Source organism: Gracilinanus agilis, chromosome 4 (assembly GCF_016433145.1).
Source record: "Gracilinanus agilis isolate LMUSP501 chromosome 4, AgileGrace, whole genome shotgun sequence".
In the NCBI taxonomy this organism is placed as follows: domain Eukaryota; kingdom Metazoa; phylum Chordata; class Mammalia; order Didelphimorphia; family Didelphidae; genus Gracilinanus; species Gracilinanus agilis.
In genome coordinates, this window is record NC_058133.1 from 506,587,308 (window position 1) to 506,601,363 (window position 14,056).

At 37.9% G+C, this 14,056-nt stretch overlaps 1 protein-coding gene across 1 annotated transcript; it reads left to right on the top strand.

Annotated features, from left to right (window-relative positions):
* Positions 1-8,394: 8,394 nt before the first annotated feature.
* On the top strand, positions 8,395-9,639 carry LOC123246855 (T-cell-specific guanine nucleotide triphosphate-binding protein 2-like). The gene has a single exon (XM_044675636.1). The coding sequence runs from the start codon at positions 8,395-8,397 to the stop codon at positions 9,637-9,639; it is 1,245 nt and encodes a 414-aa protein (XP_044531571.1).
* Positions 9,640-14,056: the final 4,417 nt, after the last annotated feature.

Sequence of the window (14,056 nt, forward strand, 5' to 3'; positions counted from 1 at the left end):
ACAGGTGCATTTATCTTTCCTATTAATTGCTATTAAAATTTAAAAAATTAATATATATGTATATATATATATATATATGTTATATATGTATGTGTAATATATATGTATATATGTTATATATGTATATGTAATATATATGTATATATTTATATCTTCTTTATATTTCATTTTCCTTATATAATGTAAACATAGTAAACACTTACAGAATGTTTATTATAAGAAATGATGAGAGGGTTGGTTTAAAAAAAATGCCTAAGAAGAAATATATGAACCAAAAAAGGTGGGGACAGGTAGGTGGCTCAATGAATAGAAAGTCAGACCTGGACATGGAATGTCCTTGGACACCTCTTAGCTGTGGGGCCCTAGTTAAGTTACTTAATCCCAATTGCCTAGACCTTACTGCTTCTGCCATAGAACTAATACTTAGAATTGATGTTAGCACAGGGAGTAAGGGTTAAAAAAAACAACCCAAAGACATAAACTGAAGCAGAGTGAAGTGAGCAGAACCAGGAGATCATTGTACACCATAACAGCAATATAATAAAGATGATCAGCTATGAAAGACTTAGCTACTCTGCTCAAGAAAATGATCCAAGACAACTCCAAAGGATTCATGATGAAAAATACTCTCTGCCTCGGGAGAGAGAACAGATGGACTATGAGAGCAAATCGAAGTATAATTTTTTTCAGTTTCTTTATTTTTCTTCTTTCTTTTTGATAATATGGCTAATATGGAAATGTGTTTTACATTTTTTTCACATGCAAAATTAGTATATTGTTTGCCTTCTCAGTGAATGGGAGAAGGAATCAAAACATTAAAAAAAAGTTCTAAATAAATAAATAATACATTTGATAAAAAAAAACCAACTTATTGCTTTTTCTCATTACCTTGGCATTGTTGTTATTTATTCCTTCAAAGGCGTATAATTTCTTTTAATAATAACTTTTATGAATAACTTCTGTTTTGGCATGATCCACATCTCTCCCCTTCCCAGAGAGCCAGCTATACTTTATAATGGAGAATGAAAAATAGAGAAAGGGAGAACAATTAGTAAAAATAACTCAAATTTTAAAAAATTATAATGTTATATGTAGTGTTTCCCACTCCCAAATCCCTACATATACACCAGAAAGGGGGAGGGGGACATTTTATTTCACAACACTATAATGCTTTTGTCACTTATTATGATTTAAGGTTATCTCCTCTTTACTTTATCCCCCTGCACTATGAAGATAGAGACTCTGCTTTAATCCTTTTCTCTTTCCCACTGTCTATTATAGAGCTTTAGAGCAATAAGAATTTGCTAAATGGCTTCAATTCATTGCTGATTCTTATTGTGCTTAAAGATGGCTGAAAGACCAAAGTGGCTTCTTTCCCCCCTTATATGGTCTCTGGCTATGCCATCTCTCTCTTTTTTCTCATGGAGGTGATTTTTTGAACTCATGGATGCCTTTATTTTTGTCTCTATTAAACTTCAGCTTATTTGAATTAGCCCATTGGTGCAGCTTGCTGGGCACTTTCTTGATCCAAATTTAATAGAAAATGTTTTGTTTACATTTTTTTGTTCAGTTAGATATAAATATGATAAATATGGCATTTATGCCTTCAAATAAATGTGACCTGGGAGTGGTCTTAGACTCATACACTGGGCAGTATCACTCTATCAATCTCTGGCAGTCTGGCAATGTGCTTAATGTGGTGCCCTCTCTGTATCTCTGTCTCTCTGTCTCTACCTCTGTCTCTGCCCCCTTGTCTCTGTCTCAGTCTTGGTCTCTGTCTCTGTCACTGTCTGTCTGTCTGTCTGTCTGTCTGTCTGTCTGTCTGTCTGGCTCTCTCTCTCTCTTTCTCTCTCTCTCTCTCTCGCTCTCTCTCTCTCGCTCTCTCTCTCCCCCCTCTGTCTCTCCAAGCTGATTTACTCACCCCAACTTATCCTCACACTGGCAGGTCTGGAATTATTCCCAGTGTAAGAGAAGCAGGTTATAGCTATGACAAAATAACTACAAACCAAACTCTATTTCTCATAGCATCTCAGGTATAACCTTGGTACATCATGAGAGATGGTTAATATAGTGGAAGACAGAGAAAGATTCACTCCTGTTCTCAACACTGTAACTCCTGAGCCACCATCAGTAAGCTTCTCATTGACATGAAATCAGTTTCTATCAAGGAAAAAGCAGGAATGATAATAACATTTTTTTAATAAAAGGCAAAAAAATAAGAATCATCAAAATATGATGATTGAAGAACTTCTGGGTTAAGATGGCTACAGAACAGAAGCAGGGCTCTTAACTTTCCTAACCAAGCGATACATGATACCTCAAAAGGACCAAATCCAGATGAATGAAGGGATCCCATAATAGGGTGCAGCATTAAAGGTACACGGGATTTGGGAATTTCCATGCAATAAGGGTGTGAAATAGCTCTCACTAAAATAGGAGCTGATAAATCCACCCCCACCTCCTACCTCACCTACAGTCCCAGAGCCAGCACACAAGAGTTAGAACAAGCTTGGGGCATTCACTAAGTCACTAAGTTCTTGGCAACTAACTAGGATCACCATGGCCTGCTCCTAAGAGCAGCAAGACTTAAGACCCCAAGAGGCTAAAGTATAAGGACTTTGAGCACGGACCTTGAGCACAGAACTTGAGAACAGACCTTGGGAGCAGACCTAGAGCTGAGGGGTGACAGATGGTGGAAGCAGCACACTCAAACTCACAAAGGAGCCTTGGGCAGAGGAGCAAGCAAGGGGACCACCAGGAGGCTTGACCCTAAGAACAGTTAGACTTGAGACTCCAGGAGCCTAAAGAGCGCAGACCTTAGGTGGGAGGATAAAGCTGAAAGGGGTGGCACTGAGCTGTGACTCAGGTAAAAACTGCTCCATAGCTTTATACACAAAGAGCCTGCACACCTCACTCAGACTTCCAACTGAGAAGGAAAAACCAACATAATAATGGCAAGCAATGCCCAAGAACTAACCAAGAGAAAAAACAAGAAGAAAGCATTATCACTCGATAACTCTTACACAGAAAAAATCCAGACAACAGAAGACAGCAGAAGAGGACAAACAAGGAAACACATGCAAACTTTCCCAAAAAATGAAAACTGGTCACAAGCTCTTGAAGAATTCAAATCTGAGATCATGAGAAAGATGGAACAGATTTAGCAAGAAAAGTGGGAAATAGATCAAAAGCAAATTAACAGGTTAAAAGACAAAAAACCCCAATTGGAGAATGATGCCCCAAAATCAAAGAAAATGATAAGCAAATTGGAGACCAAAATTAAACAACTGGAAAACACAACAGACCAAACCGAAAAGGAAATCAAAAGATTGTAGCAGAAGAACAGTTTCTAAAGACCAGAATTGGGCAAGGAGAAGTCAATGATCTTGCAAGATAGCAAGAAATAATAAAGCAAAGTAAAAAGACTGACAAAATAAAAGGAAACATGAAATAGCTCACTGAGAAATTGGTAGATCAAGAAAACAGGTCTAGAAGAGACAATTTGAGAATCATTGGTCTTCCTGAAAAAGCAGAAATTAATAGAAATTTGGACACCATAATACAAGAAATTATGCAATTATACCATCTTGATGTTCTTCAACAAGAGGGCAAAATAGACACTGAAAGGATCCATAAATCATCCTATATACTAAACCCTAAAAAGTCAACATCCAGGAATATGATTGCCAAATTCAAAAGTTTCCAGGTTAAGGAAAAAATATTACAAGAAGCCAGAAAGAGACAATTCAGATATCAAGGAACACCAATCAGGATTATACAGGTTCTTGCAGCCTCCACACTAAAAGACCACAAGGCTTGGAATAGGATATTTAGAAAGGCAAGAGATTTGGGTCTACAACCAAGGATCAGCTACCCATTAAACTGACTATATATTTCCAGGGAAAAGTATGGGCATTCAACAAGACAGAAGATTTCCAAATATTCGGAAGAAGAGACCAGAACTAAATGGAAAATTTGATATCCAACCACAAAAATCAAGAGAAACATAAAAAGGCAAATAAGAGAGGGGAAAGAAAGAAAACTCTTACTCTTTTTTTAAACATTTATTAATATTCATTTTTAACCTGTTTACATGCTTCATACCCCTACTTTCCCCTTCACCCCCCGCATTCCCCCCACCCATGGCCAACGCACATTTCCACTGCTTGTAACATGTGTCCTTGTTTAGGGCCTATTTCCATATTGTTGTTAGTTGCATTGGTATGGTCATTTCGAGTCTACATCCCCAATCATGTCCTCATCAACCCATGCATTCAAGCAATTGATTATCTTGTATGTTTCCTCTCCTGCAGATCTTCCTCTGAATGTCAGTAGCGTTCTTTACCATAAATCCCTCAGAACTGTCTTGTGTCATTGCATTGCTGCTGGTACAGAAGTCCATTACATTCGATTTTACCACAGTATATCAGTCTCTGTGTACAATGTTCTTCTGGCTCTGCTCCTTTCACTCTGCATCAGTTCCTGGAGGTCTCTCCAATTTGCATGGAATTCCTCCAGTTTATTGTTCCTTTTAGCACAATAGTATTCCATCACCAGCATATACCACAATTTGTTCAGCCATTCCCCAATGGAAGGGCAAACTCTCCTTTTCCAGTTCTTTGCCACTACAAAAAGTGCGGCTATAAATATTTTCGTACAAGTCTGTTTATCTATGATCTCTTTGGGGTACAAACCCAGCAATGGTATGGCTGGATCAAAGGGCAGGCATTCTTTTATAGCCCTTTGAGCATAGTTCCAAATTGCCAGCCAGAATGGTTGTATCATTTTACAACTCCACCAGCAATGCATTAATGTCCCAATTTTGCCACATCCCCTCCAGCATTCATTACTCTCCCCTTCTTTCATTTTAGCCAATCTGCTAGGTGTGAGGTGATACCTCAGAGTTGTTTTGATTTGCATTTCTCTAATTATTAGAGATTTAGAACACTTTCTCATGTGCTTATTGATAGTTTTGATTTCTTTATCTGAAAATTGCCTATTCATGTCCTTTGCCCATTTATCAATTGGGGAATGGCTTGATTTTTTATACAATTAATTTAGCTCCTTGTATATTTGAGTAATTAGACTTCTGTCAGAATTTTTTGTTATATAGATTTTTTCCCAGTTTGTTGTTTCCCTTCTGATTTTGGTTGCATTGTTTTTGTTTGTACAAAACCCTTTTAATTTAATATAATCAAAATTATTTATTTTACATTTTGTAATTTTTTTCTAACTCTTGCTTGGTTTTAAACTCTTTCCTAGATATCTGACAAATATACTATTCTGTGTTTACTTAATTTACTTACAGTTTCCTTGTTTATATCCAGCAAGACTAACTATATTATTCTATGGGAAAGTATGGTCATTCAATAAAATCAAGGACTTCCAAACATTCATCAAGAAAAAACTGGACTTAAACAGAGAGTTTTCTGCCCAAACCCAGAACTCAAGAGAATCAACATAAGGTAATTAAGAGAATGGAGAAAGGAGAAAAAAATTCTTTTCTTTAAGGGACACAACAAGTTCAATCAATTTATATCCCAAGAAGAAAATAAGGTATTGGCAAATATTAAAAATTATTATTACCAACAGGGTAACTAGAAGAAGTTCACATAGAGGGAACAGGGACAAACTGTATAGGATGAAGTGTCAAGCAATATATAAATATATATATATGTATGTATGTATGTAGGTAGGTAGGTAGGTATAGATATATACAAAACTGGGGGGGGAGAAGATAATAAGAAAAATAGGAAAACAAACAAAAAGGAATAAATTTATATTCCATAAAAAAGCATGTGGGACCAGGGGAAAATAACAATACACTGTAAGGGTAAAGCGGTGAGAGAGAGAGAATATTCAATGCTTAAGTGCATTGAAACCAACTTAGAGAAGAACAATCAGATCCATTGGGGCGGATAATTGACTCATGCCTATAGAGAACCAGTCCTACTTTTTAAGAAGTTCTTTTCCTCAGGGAATTTTGTACTTCATTTTATTTTGTGGCCAATTTTGCCTTGATTTCTCTTAAGTGAAATTTTGTATATCATTCTCTATTTGATCAATTCTTCTGTTTAAGAAGTTCTTCTCTTTCATGCATTTTTGTGCCTCTGGCCCTCTGTCTCTCTCTCGGCTGATTTGCTCATCCCAACTTATCCTCACACTGGCAGGTCTGGAGTTGTTCCCAGAGTAAGAGAAGCATGTTATGACCATGACAAAATAACTACAACATAAACTCTGTTTCTCAGCATCTCAGGGATAACCTTGGTACATCATGAGAGATGGTTAATATAGTGGAAGACAGAGATTCATTCCTGTTCTCAACAGAGTAGCTTCTGAGCTGTGATCAGAAAGCTTCTCATTGACATGAAATCAGTTTCCATCAAGGCAAAAGCAGGAATGATCATAAAATTTATTTTCAATAAAAGGCAAAAATAAGAACCATCAAAATATGATGATTGAGCTCTAAACATGGGTTATATAATCCCACCAAGGCTAATGGTGTTTAACATAGAGAATGGGCATTATTATAATAATAGCTAACATTTATCTAGCATCCAATATGTGCCATGCACTGTTCTAAGCACTTTAAAGTTATCTCATTTGTTCCTTACAACAATGCTGAGAATTGGGTGCTATCGTTATCTCTATTTTTTAATATAAGGAAATGGAAGCCACCAGAGGTGAAATGACTTGTCCAGGGTCACAGAGCTAATTAGCATCTGAAGCCAGTTTTAAACTCAGTTTTTCTTGACTCCAGGCTCAGCACTTAACCTTCTATGACACTCTGCCCCATATACTTACAGAAATCTGGCAAGGACCTAGGGAAATCCCTGTGCTTGGGACAACCCATAACTTTGGATGGCAGATTTCTATTTCCTGGCTCTCTTTAGAGACACTCTCTGGCACAAGTCATAGGTTGGGCAAAGCTGAGGTTTGTTCTCCTTCTAGTCCTCACGGTTCTGCTGGACACCTCTCTTCTACTCTCAGCACTAAAACAAGGACAAACTCTTCCAGCACAAAGTTATTCTTAGTAGAGGACTTAGAAAATGTTATTTTCTTTTAGTGACAGTTTCCTTAAGCCAGAGAACTTCAAGCTTTTCATCTCTATCTCTGGTCTCTGCAGAGCTTCTTCCTCCTAAGCTCTAGGTAGTGATGGTGTCATTTTATTAACTAACCTTTGAAAGAGCAGGAAATTCTTTTTTTTTCCATTCTCCTCTAAGAAAAGCCAAGTTCTTCTCATATTAATGGTGATAAAAAAAAAAACCAAAACATTTTTCTCCCAGTTTCTTCCTCTCATGACAGAAAGGGAAACGGAAGGACAACATGGACATCCGTGAGAGTTTTCCCCTCTCAGGCTTTAGATGTGTTAGAGTGCAGTAAGCCCAGATAGCTCTCCATATAGCTGCAGGAGTCAGCCTTCTTCCAGTGAACCCATCAGCTCTCATCAAAGCAATGCCCATCTCCTAAACAGAACAGCTCCCAGGAAAACAGTTGTTTAGTTATTGTTCAATTTGAAATTCTATTTCTCTAAGTAGTTTTTATGTTGTTACCTGTTTGCTGCCCCAAACTTCTCCTGCACTCAATTTCCTATTATTTTCTGCTCCTCTACTGGCTTCTGCTTACTGCTTCTTCTCTGGCTTCTAATGCCTCAAATCAGTGTCCTGTAAGCAGTTGCTTTTCTCTAATTTGCATTGTGAACATTTCAACAATTTTACCTTTCTGTCAGATGTGACCCCAGGAGACCCAAAAGAATCTTCCCAGAATCCCTAAGCAGTTTTTAAATTGACTATTTCTCAGTGATAATCTCTAAAATTCTAAAAACAGGCACATACAAATGAACTTAAAGACTCAAATGGCTGGCAGTCATCATTACCTCAAGTACTGTCATGTTGTTCCACAGACCTTCTTGGCGGTTCACTTGGGGGGCACTTATATCTCTCTTCTTTATAATAATCTGTATCCTCAATATTTTATCTGAGAGTCTTATTTCAGGCTAGTACTATGATTTCAGACAAGGCATCAGTAAGAGTTATTAAAAGGGATACAAAAGTAAATTACATTTACCTGAAAAATAACACAGAGAATTAATTTATCTCAATACCTATCATATATGCATACAGTGGCATTGCTTATATATATGTAGGACTGAAAGTGGAAACCATATATAATATGGCTCCACCCTTCAATCCTCCACTCAGAAGAACAGGGTGTGCTGAGGGAGATAATGTATTATGAGTACCAAAGCTGATAATTTTTCTGGGGACATGGCAGATTTTTGTTCAATGATATTTTTCATATTTTAACATTAAAAATCCTTCCACAAGGACACTATTGCACTAATCTGCCTTTTCCCTCCTTGTTCTCTCTCAGATATTTTTCTGATTGGGCATCATGGAAGTATTGGATCTTGCTCACAAAGATGCAAATATTCAGAGCTTAGCCTCCAAATTTATGCCATGCTATAGAATGATAAGTAGTAGATTTGGTAGCCTTTTGTCTGAAGATACTATTGCCTGGATCCAATCAGCCCTAGAGGAGGGAAGAGTAGGAGAAGTGGCTTCCAGGATTCAAGAGACCCTGGAAGCATCAGAAAACATCCCACTGAATATTGCTGTGACAGGAGAATCTGGGTCTGGGAAGTCCACTTTCATCAATGCCATTCGAGGAATTGGGCATGAAGAAAAGGACTCTGCAAGCACCGGGGTGGTAGAGACCACCATGAAGGCTACTCCCTATGAGCACCCCAAATATCCTAATGTGAAGCTCTGGGACTTGCCTGGCATTGGGACCCCTGATTTCTGTCCTGAGACTTATCTGGATCAAGTACAGATTGACCAATATGATTTCTTCATCATCTTTTCATCTTCAAGATTCACAGTCAATCATGTGAAGCTGGTCCAGGAGATAAGAAAGATGAAGAAGAAATTCTACTTTGTTCGATCCATGGTAGATAAAGATTTGGAAAATGAAAGAAAGTCCAAACCCAAGACTTTCTCTAAAGAGAGAGTTCTACAAATAATGAGAGATTACTGTCTGAAAAACCTCTCTGATGAAGGCATGAGTGAGGCACGAGTCTTCTTAGTCTCTAACTTTGATTTATCTAATTATGACTTCCCAAAGCTGGAGGAAACACTAGTAAAGGATCTCCCAGCTTGCAAGCGCCATGCTTTTTTGCTGGCCCTGCCTGATGTTTCTGAGGCTGCAATAGACAGAAAGAAGGCTGCCCTACAAGAAAGGATCTGGCTGCAGGCTCTGAAGACTGGTGCTTTGGCTGCTCTTCCAGCTGTAGGCTTCATTCTCAATGATATAGACAGTATGGATAAGTGTTTGAAACATTATCGAAATGTTTTTGGAGTGGATGATGCATCACTTCTCCAAGTGGCACAAAGGTTGGAAAGATCTGTGGAGGAGATCAAGGCGCCCCTCAAATCTCTGGATTTGCTGGCACTCATTAAAGGGGAGAGTGCCATGGATCAGCTCCTGAAAGTAGGTGGGGGCTTCTGTTCTGCAAATGGAGGAATCATGGGTGCTGGTTTCCATATTGGAAAGACCTACTACATACATTTGCACTTCCTGAATACTGTTGCTAATGATGCCAAAATCCTCTTTCGAGGAATTTTAGGTATCCCTTTTTGAGTAGGATGATGATGGGATGGACCCACCTGACTTGAGAGAAGAGCAGGGGCTTCTTAGAATCCAAAGTTTACATGGTAAATACTTGGTTTTAATCCTACATCCTCTCTATTCCCATCACCCTGAGTCATCTGTGCTTCATCAAAACCATTTCCTATCAATACGAATAGGTAGTGACCACTGTGACCCCTCTTCATGTTGACTTCAACTCTTCAAGTGTGTATGATTTTACCAGTAGGATTACCTCTTCCACATGCAGATCAGACCCTCTTTTGTGGCATAACAGGTAGCTTTCATGAATTCCTCTCATGAAAATGTTTGTTACCTTGACACTGGCTTTCTAAAAATGAGGCTCTCACAACTAAGAAAGGTAGCTCTCTAAGGCAACAGTCATGCCTAGATCAATATTTGAAACCACTGGACTTTGTTAGGACTTTCTGGCATTTGTGCCATTCTTAGGAAGGCTTTAAGAACCTAGCTTCACCTCTACATGATTAGAAGGCATCAAATCAAGAATTTTGTAGAGAACCCTACTTCATATTTCAATGCCTCAGTGGAACTGTGATCTCACTGCAGTGGATACTCCCTCCAGTAAGGCAGATAACAATCCATTTGTGCCTTTCCAACCTGGACTACTCTTGTCCCTGTCATTCTATATTTCCAACACAGGGGAACTGGGATGGGCATTGGAAGAAACCATGCTTCTCATTATCCTCTGTTTGTTTGGATGCTCAATGGAACATGGCAGCAAGAGAGCTTAATACAATAGCACTAGGCACTGCATCCAGACTTAGAGGAAATGGATCATGTCTAACTTCCTGCATAACCTTGGACAACACACTTCACCTCTCCAGGACTCAGTTTCTATAAAATGTGTAGAGTGAATGACCTCTAAACTCCCTTCCAGATATCAATATAGGTTCTTTTTTCCCCACAATCCTATGAAGGGCATCCATTGATCATCTTTTAGTCTTGAGATGTGATTAACCCATCTTTTTTTTTAGCATTCATACATTTTTGTGATAATATCCATTATGTGACTTCTGATTATGCATATAAATGTGTGTATAAATATATGTACTTGTATGGGTGTCTGGTACACATACACATGCAAAGGATGGTGGGACAGAGAAAGAGAAAGGAAAGAAAAAGAGAGAGATAATGAGAGAGAGACACAGAGAGAGAGAGACAGAGAGAGAGAAAGAGATAGTGAGAGAGACAGAGACAGAGAGAGATAGAGAGAAGGGAGAAAGAGGAGGGCAGGGACAGGACAGGGGTAGTGAAAGGGACAGAGAGTTTCATCATGTGGATGAAAGTGTTCCTTTTCTACTTCAGTTTTCTTGCATGGATTTTTAGTCTAATCTCATTTGGAGTCATTACATGTCACACTCAGGAGATACCTTAATGCTTAGCAACCATTGGTGCTCTATGCTGAGTGCAACACAAATTGGAATTGATTTCTGAAATCATAGAGATGACAATGAGATATTAGGAACAGTTTCACTGCATAAAGCAGCCATTAGCTGTCAAGAGATAAATAGATCCATTCAGTTTGATGGTAGAAAAGTCACTGTGAGGATAATTCAGGATGAGCTGTAGAAACAGAGGGCAGATGAAAATGGAAAAACCCTGTGTTAAAGGAAGTTTCTTAATCTCTCTATCTCTTTAAGAGGCAAGAAAGAGAGCAGAAGGATTTTCCAAGTAAGAGTTAACTAGAGCTGAAGATTTTGTTACCTAGGAAACAAGATAGATAAAGAGAGAGATAGTTGAGAGTTTGGGGTCTTTTGCTTCTAAATTTCCTAGACAGAGGGAGGTCTGTCTTGATCTCTCTCAGTCAAGAGATACTGGCAATTTGACTACTGACAGTTGGGATAAAGAAATGAATTTAAAGGGGTTGTAGGTGATTAATGTTTTTTGATTAGTTTAGCTAGTGAATAAATCTCTAGATAGAGTGGAGGTAGTTAGGCCTGGCCTAATCCCAATGTAGAGATTAAAATTAATATGCAAAATACTAAATATTATATTTATAAATTTTTATTAATAATACACTAACATAAAAAGCTAACTAAAAAGGTACTAATTAGCCCACTCCCAAGAGCAAAAGAGAGAGAGATCAAGTCAGAGCCTCAGAACTTATACAAAAAATGACCATGCAAACGTAGACAAAAGGAATAGCATTGTAGGTAATACAGAAAGGAAGTTGGGGAAATGTAGTTTTAGGGATTCAAGATATTTCCAACTATACATACACCTCTGTGATCCTTTGGGAGGCCAGTCTCCCCAGTGGATCATTTAAACATAACCTACTTCAAACTCTAAAGATTTTTAACTAAGAGAATATAAAACATTGCAGTTTTTAAAGGGAAATTACAATAACTTGGGGATAAAAGTGAAATAGAAGAGAAAAAAAAGAATAAAACCAATGATTGCTACATTGACAAAAAAGTCAGTTTCGTGGCAGTCCCCTTTGGAATAAAAGTATATATTCAAAACAATTGTTTTCAACCCCCATAGTTCAATTTCACATCCCAAAGTTCAATGTGGATCTTCTGGTGCAGCGTGTGGTCTCCGCAGGCATCTTCATTATGCCTTCTCCAAAAAGTTCGCCTTCTGGATTCTGGGAGGTAGTCTTCTGTTCTAAATTGGGCTCAAATTCAAATCAAAATTCACAACAATAACAAAGTTCCCCCTGAGATGGATAATAACACTGGGATCACAGAGGGATACATGACTGAACTATAAGGTTTATGAATCTATTGCAAAAGAAATCAAAAACATCAAAAAAATCCACATAAAGAGAAAAAATAATTGTGGACGAAATATAAAATGTCAAAGTCTTATGTGTAAAAAATCTAAGTAAAGGAAAAATAAAACTATAACAGGTCCTTGAATCAGGACCTAATTAAAGTGATTTAAGCAATTGTGCACTTACAATTGTCCAGGACCACAGAAAGTTTGCCACAGTATGAAAGACAAAAAAGGGACTAGATTATAGGAGCAAGAATAGCAGCTAAAGTGAGATGCTTGATGGCAGTCAGGGAAGTCTGACATATATCAGAACAGCTGCAACCTCCAATCCCAAACAAGTTCAAATCCTCTTGTTGTGACTCAAAATTACATCAGTCCCACTGGATTGGTTCATCTCTTTGACCTTGTGCTTGATTGTGTAAGGGGTAAAAAGGGGTTTTGGTTGGGTGAATATTAAAAAGTTTGTTCACCAGGGAATTGAATAATTATCAATCCCCAATTGAAAAATAACCTTAAGTCAAAATTACTTTTATGGAAATTTATTTACAAATGAGAAGAGAAAATAAGAAAATCAGAGATAGGATAGGATAGGATAAGTAATCTAACACACTAAGCCAGTGATGGGCAAACTTTTTAAAGAGGAGGCCAAAGGAAAGGAAATGCTCATCTGTCAGTCTGTTTCTAAGGCAACTCTTTCAAAGTTTCATTGTATTGTATCCTACTCATTGTATTTATCAGATTAGGAATAATGTCACGTGGGCCAGATAGAACATTTCAAGGGGCTGCATCTGGCCAGTGGGTTGTAGTTTGCCCATCACTGCAGTAAGTAATTTGTTATGGCCTTCTTGTTCAATCCAGGCAGATCTAATTAATCCTCAGTGGGAGGAGGCTCAGCCTTGAGCCCAAGGTTGGAGGACTAGAGGGTCAGAGGGCCAGAGATGAATGAAGCAGAAGCTTCAGTCACAGAGTCTCTTTTGATAGAGCAGTTTCTTTAGAGAAGTCCAGGAAGATTTAATCTTTACATTCACCACATGTACTTCCAAGGGAGAGATTATCAGAAGCCTCACTTAATCCAAGGTTTTAGCCAGCAGTTGGAGTTCCTCCAGGTCCTAGTCACCCACCATAAAAAGAAGTGGTTAGCCAAGAGAGTGAGCCCAGAAGTTCTTTCAATTTATCCAGGCCATTTCTTTCATCACTTCCTGTGCCTTATTTTTATTTTATGTGTCCAATCACAACAGATGCTTTTCTTAGGACTGCCTAGGGGGCAGTCAGTCAATTCTGATTTGTCACTCATTCTTGCTCGTGTGGGTCACAGACCTCCCCACTTGAGAGTTAAGTGGAATTGTTTACACTTTTGGTGATTAGATTTGAGAATGAGCAAGGTAGATTTAATCTCATTATCACAATTGGCACTATGCAGGTTGGCTTTGTGCTTCTTTAGCACTGTGCAGTGGCTCTTTTTAAATTCCTTCTTTTGGAATCAGACAGAATCATTAAACTAAGTCCCATATTTTTTTAAACAATCAATGGCATTATTTCTATAGTTTAAAGCTTTTTGGATATGCATTAATATTAGAACAAATGTACTTTAAACTTATATTACTGCAAAATAAAACCAATATTAATATTGATTATATGTACTTCAAAGAACTCAAATACTATATTGCAAATA

Excerpts from the sequence above, each read along its gene's own strand:
- LOC123246855 (XM_044675636.1), top strand. The coding sequence starts at position 8,395 with ATGGAAGTATTGGATCTTGCTCACAAAGATGCAAATATTCAGAGCTTA.